At 38.0% G+C, this 6,000-nt stretch overlaps 1 protein-coding gene across 2 annotated transcripts in view; it reads left to right on the top strand.

Annotated features, from left to right (window-relative positions):
* The window catches only part of stat5a (signal transducer and activator of transcription 5a), a 58,575-nt gene extending 54,674 nt beyond the window's left edge, over positions 1-3,901 (top strand). For both annotated transcript variants that reach the window (XM_085156054.1, XM_085156055.1), the window contains 7 exons: positions 1-87; positions 958-1,052; positions 1,182-1,324; positions 1,464-1,619; positions 1,748-1,799; positions 2,285-2,395; positions 2,523-3,901. The exon at positions 1-87 is cut by the window's left edge and continues 120 nt beyond it. In XM_085156054.1, the coding sequence (XP_085012180.1) occupies positions 1-87; positions 958-1,052; positions 1,182-1,324; positions 1,464-1,619; positions 1,748-1,799; positions 2,285-2,395; positions 2,523-2,646 (768 nt within the window). In that variant the 3' untranslated portion in view covers positions 2,647-3,901. The remainder of the gene's footprint in view (positions 88-957; positions 1,053-1,181; positions 1,325-1,463; positions 1,620-1,747; positions 1,800-2,284; positions 2,396-2,522) is intronic.
* Positions 3,902-6,000: the final 2,099 nt, after the last annotated feature.

Here is a 6,000-nt window from a genome sequence, read left to right as displayed (position 1 = left end):
TTTCTGGCTCAAAAAGCCTTCAGCAGCTCCAGCAACAGCCCTGATGACTACCGGAGCATGACTATGACCTGGTCACAGTTTAACAGGGTTAGAAACGGCCTCTTTCTTACTCATGATCCTGTTTGTCTCTATACATGCACACAGCTTTTATGAAGAGTATTCCATATATCCGTTTTAGCTTGAAAGTATAGATTTCTGTCGTGCTGCACTTCATGCATTTTCAAAACGCCTGCAGGCAAAGTTCAGTTAGTCATTTGATCCACATACTTGTTCTTCATGAAAGGATTTACTATTGCTGTGTTATTCATACATAGAAATATTTCTTGCTCCATTTGCAGCAGTTCAAGGGGTTTAATAAATTTATCCCTGATATAACTGAACCTCTGAAAATGAGCGACTATATATCAAAATAGCTGTACTTCCTAATTAGTTAATGCAATATGTTTTGTTAAACTCCTTTAATTCAACATAAAAGACTTCAGTCAAATCTTGATTGTTTTATCTAAAACCTACTGTGCTGGTGCACAGTGGTAATATGACCTAAGTGTAGGTCGGTTTAATGGGCTTGTTTATCCGCACAGGAAAAAAAATGCTGAAAGCCTCATTTTCTGCTTCTGAGTAGCTTGTGATTCAGAAAATGCACTCAGATTCACCACAGGCCACGTGTCTTATTAGATTACAGGAACATTAAGTTTTAATCACTCCAGAGATGTAAGTATGGGTTACAGAAATATGCAGAACTTTACCCAGAGACGTGTACAGCTGCACAAATTTTAAAATCATAAAGAGAACTGTGATTACTGTCAGCGGTCGAGGAGATTTTCATTATTATAGACTGAATTGGGTCATCTAAAAACATTTTAACAGTTGTCAGTTCAGTCTGGGTTTTTTTTTTGTTTGTTTGTTTTTCATGTGTTTTTAAAAAAGAAAATTTCCCCAAACTATGCCCCTTTACAGGAAAGCTTGCCAGGGAGGAACTTCACATTTTGGCAGTGGTTTGATGGTGTGATGGAACTCACAAAAAAGCATCTGAAACCACACTGGAATGATGGGTAAGGACACTGCTGAGGGTTTTTGTTCAGTTTTAAAAGATTCAAAATGAGAAGGGACAAGAACAAGGCACAATTTTTATTTATTTTTTAATATTTTTTTTATTAATGTCTCTCTTCCTCTATTTTTAGAGCCATCCTGGGCTTTGTGAACAAGCAGCAAGCTCAGGATATGCTCATGTCTAAACCCAACGGTACCTTCCTGCTGCGCTTTAGTGATTCTGAAATTGGAGGAATTACAATCGCCTGGGTGGCAGAAAATCCTAACAAAGCAGGTAAAGCGTGCAAAACATCTCCATTTTTGTTTTTTTAAACCACACTGTTCATCAGACGGGCCTCTTTCTAACAAGCACAGAAGCCACAGAGAAATAAAGGAATCCCATTCAGGTTTTTTTTTTTTTTTTTTTTTCCCAGGTGAAAGAATGGTTTGGAACCTCATGCCCTACACAACCAAAGACTTTACTATTCGCTCTCTGGCTGACCGCATTAGTGATCTCAACCACCTTCTATTCCTCTACCCTGACAGACCCAAGGATGAGGTTTTCTCCAAATACTACACTCCGCCTCTCTGTAAGCGTCCTTCTGAGCACACTGTTACTTTCAAATTTGAATCGCACAGCCGCGAAGCCTTCATTACTGAATGATGATCACATCAAGCCATTGCTTATTCTGTCTCCCTGTGCTTGTCTGTTTCAAAGCTAAAGCAGTTGACGGTTACGTGAAACCACAGATCAAACAAGTTGTGCCTGAGTAAGTGTCCGGCTTCCTGTTCTCTCTTTTTCTCGTGTTCTTTCATCACCGTTTCCTCTCCCTTCTTTTCTCATTGCCATCCACCCAGCATTTTATACGGTAAAGCACAATTTAGAGTTAATCACAAAATACTGGGCCATGAATTCAGATCAGCTATTAGCTAGCTGTTACAGTTGGAGGAGGCCAATTAAGCGCGGCCTGGGTTCCTGCGTGAGCTCATCTTCCGCTGATCATAAGAGTTAGGCTTGTTAGTTAGCAAGGCACGCTCCCTGCCTTTCTCCACAGTTGGTTCACCTGCAGATATGGAAAACGGCCATAATGATACAAGAAGGCCTGAAAATCATGCTGAGGATCGTTGCTTAGGCAACTACTGACACAGGCTCATGGGGGATTGTTGTTTTCTTTTCTTTTTTTCCCCTTGTGTCTATGTGTAGATACATTCAGAGATGTATATGTACAAAATGTGGTGTTTTGGTTGTTTTCAGGTTTGCCACAGCCAATCCAGACCCAGCAAGTGGGAATCCAACTTACATGGATCAAGGTGCCTCTCCAGCACCCGTCAGTCACCCTCACGCCTATGGCATATATCCAGCTATGTGAGTTTACAACATTTTTTCCGTGTCCCAATTTTGTGCGCGCAAGGAGTTTCTTGTAACTCCTGCTGTTTGATCGCTGTTATGCCGAAAGCTTGTGTGAGTGGCCTCTATCTATTTCCTGTGGCAGGGCTGACTCTATGTTGGATGCAGATGGAGACTTTGACCTAGATGACACCATGGACGTAGCGAGGCATGTAGAAGAGCTTCTCCGGCGGCCTGTAGAGAGCCAGTGGAGTGGCCAGCAGTCGTGACCTTTGACCGTTTAACTCGCAACAAAACTAAATGAGCCCTGCCCAGCAACTTGCCCTACTCACATCGACATGGTTTAATTCCATTGGTCTCTCTCATTTTTTTTTTCATATTGCTATAATGTGAAATGTTCATAATGGTTGTGATTTTTTTTTTTTTTTTTTGCTTTCCAGCATGAAAACATGCATGTCAGTGACTTCTTATTGTTTTTATTTGTGTAATCAGTGTTTGTAAAAGAAAGTATAATGCAAAACCTCTAATGTTACAATGTTATGAAAAAGAAGTAATGGTCACTCACATAGTGCATGCATTTTCAATTGATTTTAAACTGATTTTTTTTTTTTTAAATATGCTACTGTATGAAGTTATTTTAGAAGTTGAATGTTTTTATTTTATATTTTCTTCTTTGTAAATGGGTTATTAGTATTTTATTAGTGACATTAAACTTGCCCTTTGACAAAAAAAAAGAAAGAAAAAAGAGAAACTTTGATGAAAAGTTTTGATTTTGCTCCTAACAACATAATCCGAGTCACTGCTCTGGAGAGTTACAGTCATTTTTCTTCAAACCCATATACACTAACTTAAAGGCAGAGTGACTCTTTGTTCACCGCAACTGACAGCACACACGCTTCAAAGATACACATGCACAATTTTAAGGTGTATTTGTTTCTGATTTGTTCACCAGCTGAAAGGAGGGGAGAATTATGTACCTCCCTTGCTCTCACAGGGCTACTTTTTCTTCTGTTTGTACCTGAAATGCAAATCTGAGCATCTACCCAGTGCTGCCTGCTTGTCCTCTCAGGTCCCTCTGTGCCCCTCATCAGTGCTACCTCGCATTATTCCACTGACAGTCTCTGTTAATGATTCTCTTGTTGTTTTCTGCACCACATTCACACCAGTAGGTACGGTCAGACGTTTTTCTTCTTTTAATCTGCATTATTTTGTGTGAAGACGATCCCTTGCTGCACAGGCTAACACTGTTGGCTGTTTTTATGCTTGAAACTGCTCACCTGGAAAACACCGGAATCATGAAGTGTCACATCTGATTGTTAATGCCTGAATATTTGAGGCTGTTCTGCTCCCTTGTGACTTTTCTGCCTTTCAGTGCATTTTTTTTTTCTTTGCATCTATGAACGAGTGCAGACTTCGAATGCTTGCACATACTCATAAGCTGCTGGATCATGTTTAGGATTCTAGGATGTTGAACTGTGTCAGTCTGTTTCTTTGCCTGACTTTTGATTTCCCATATACCCCCACCCCTCCACACACACACATAAAAAAAATAATTGTCTTGCATCTCAGGAATGAATCACTTTGCTTAACTGATGTATAAGCCAAAAAGAAGAGATCTATGTATACGAAATATATGAATTTATTTTCTCTATCTTAATTGTATTTTATTATTATTATTGTTTCACTGGCACTCCCAAATTGAATGTAACCTTTTGCATGACCGTACAATACTCTCTCCGTCAGATAAGAAGTCCCCCGTTGACCATAAGTAGCAACTGAAAAAGGACGCACGGCAACTGGAAATTAGAGGTGTAGTTCTGTTTGTCCAGTAAACACAACAGTATTTGAAATATTTCTTTTCCTTTTTTTTAAAAAAAAAAAAAAAAACTTTTTCTTTTGCCTCACTTTCTTTCCTGTTTTAGAAATCTCAAGCTACATGGACAGTCTTGTGCTATGTCTCTCATTATCATCACTTCTGAGCTTTGTTTCACTGTAGTCTGTGTATTTTTTAACGATATAGATGGCGCTGTGTGCTGTTTTATGTACGTACCCTGTTTGTGGTTTGGGTTTATGACTTGGAAGTTTTCCAAGCGAAAAAGCTGTTGAGTTGAAAAGAAGGAAATAAAGTTTTATAAATAATTTGAATTCAATCTGTAGGAATACTTTGAATTTTAAATGTCTTGTGCTAAATATGTTTTGTATGTGCAAATATACAGAGTAAAACAAGTAATATGTGATAATATGCAGTACAACATTATATCAAAGTGTTGGACTAATCGATATTCGATGAGGCTTTCCATATGTAGAAAACAAATAAAAGTAATTTATGCCAGATTAAGAATGTGAGCTGAAGTCATCAACAAAGAATCTTGATTCTTGATATTGAATTAAACGACTAAAAAACAGTAGTTTAAAATAACACGCCTAGCTATTTGCATGAATATATTGACTATTGCACAAAGCATACCACTGTGATTTAGAGTTTTACACGTTTCTCCGCCAGGCAGTTGTTTCCTACCATAAATTATAATTCACCCACACTGCCTGTGAAGCTTTTGAATGATGTTAAGCTGTTTTCCAAAGGTGTTAACAGGCTTGCAAACCGGAGCATGGAGAATTCAAAGTGCTTTTCATATTGCACAATGAAAAAATACGTGGCATTGGGCCAACGATAAATGCAATTAAATACATGAGATTCACATTCAGTTATTTTGAATGATCAACTCTAAATAGTATAGAAACGGAAAGCTTATTGAAAAAATAATAGACCATTTGTCAAAAGTCAGATCACCCCTGATCTGGGGCAGATCTACTGTGGAGGAGTGGCCTAGCATGTCCCATCCCCAGTGCCACCATAGTTTTGCATATGACAATACTGGTTATTAAAATAAGCTAGAATTAATACTTTGAGCCTAGCTACAATTAACGTTGACTTATAGATACTAAAACTGAATATGTTGCATAATATAATTTGCATAGCAACCAAACTTTTAGCAGCAACTGACACCTATAATTGTCCCTGAGCACAATTTGAATCAATAACATTTGAGATTTCAACACAGGTGGTTGATTGCTACACTGGAAATGCTATGAAGGTGAGTCTTACGTAACCCAGTAAATCATGAAAAATGAGGTTTAAATTTCTGGTGGAAAAATACACCCGTTTCTTCATGAAAGTGCAGATTTCTGACATTTGGTGTAACAATTTGATTATTACTAAAGACTTTTTACTGATCCATCTCACGTGTAGCTTTCTGGATTTCACACTTATTTGGCTACATGTTTATTTATTATATAGACTATAAAGTACATAAAATCAAATTTGGCATTTTTATGTAACTGGAATATTATTTGGGCCAAAGCCAGTAAGAAAGTTACAGACTATGTCTATATGAACGATGTGCATACTTGCTGCATTTGTATTTAAACCGTATTTGATACATATTACAGAATGTAACACCAATGTGTAAAGAAATGGCTTTGAGTTGGCCACCCCATCTCATTTCCATGCCACCCTAAGAAAATATCTCTAGATCCACCCTGGTGTCTTCCTCTGTTTGAAAGGAAATTATTTCACATGCTGGGAATCTATATATCAGCTCGTTTCTGCCATCTGGTGGAGG

The sequence above is a fragment of the Neolamprologus multifasciatus genome, chromosome 4 (assembly GCF_963576455.1).
Source record: "Neolamprologus multifasciatus chromosome 4, fNeoMul1.2, whole genome shotgun sequence".
NCBI classification, from domain to species: domain Eukaryota; kingdom Metazoa; phylum Chordata; class Actinopteri; order Cichliformes; family Cichlidae; genus Neolamprologus; species Neolamprologus multifasciatus.
Note: the sequence above shows the minus strand (reverse complement) of the source record. Positions and strands in the feature narration are given on the sequence as shown.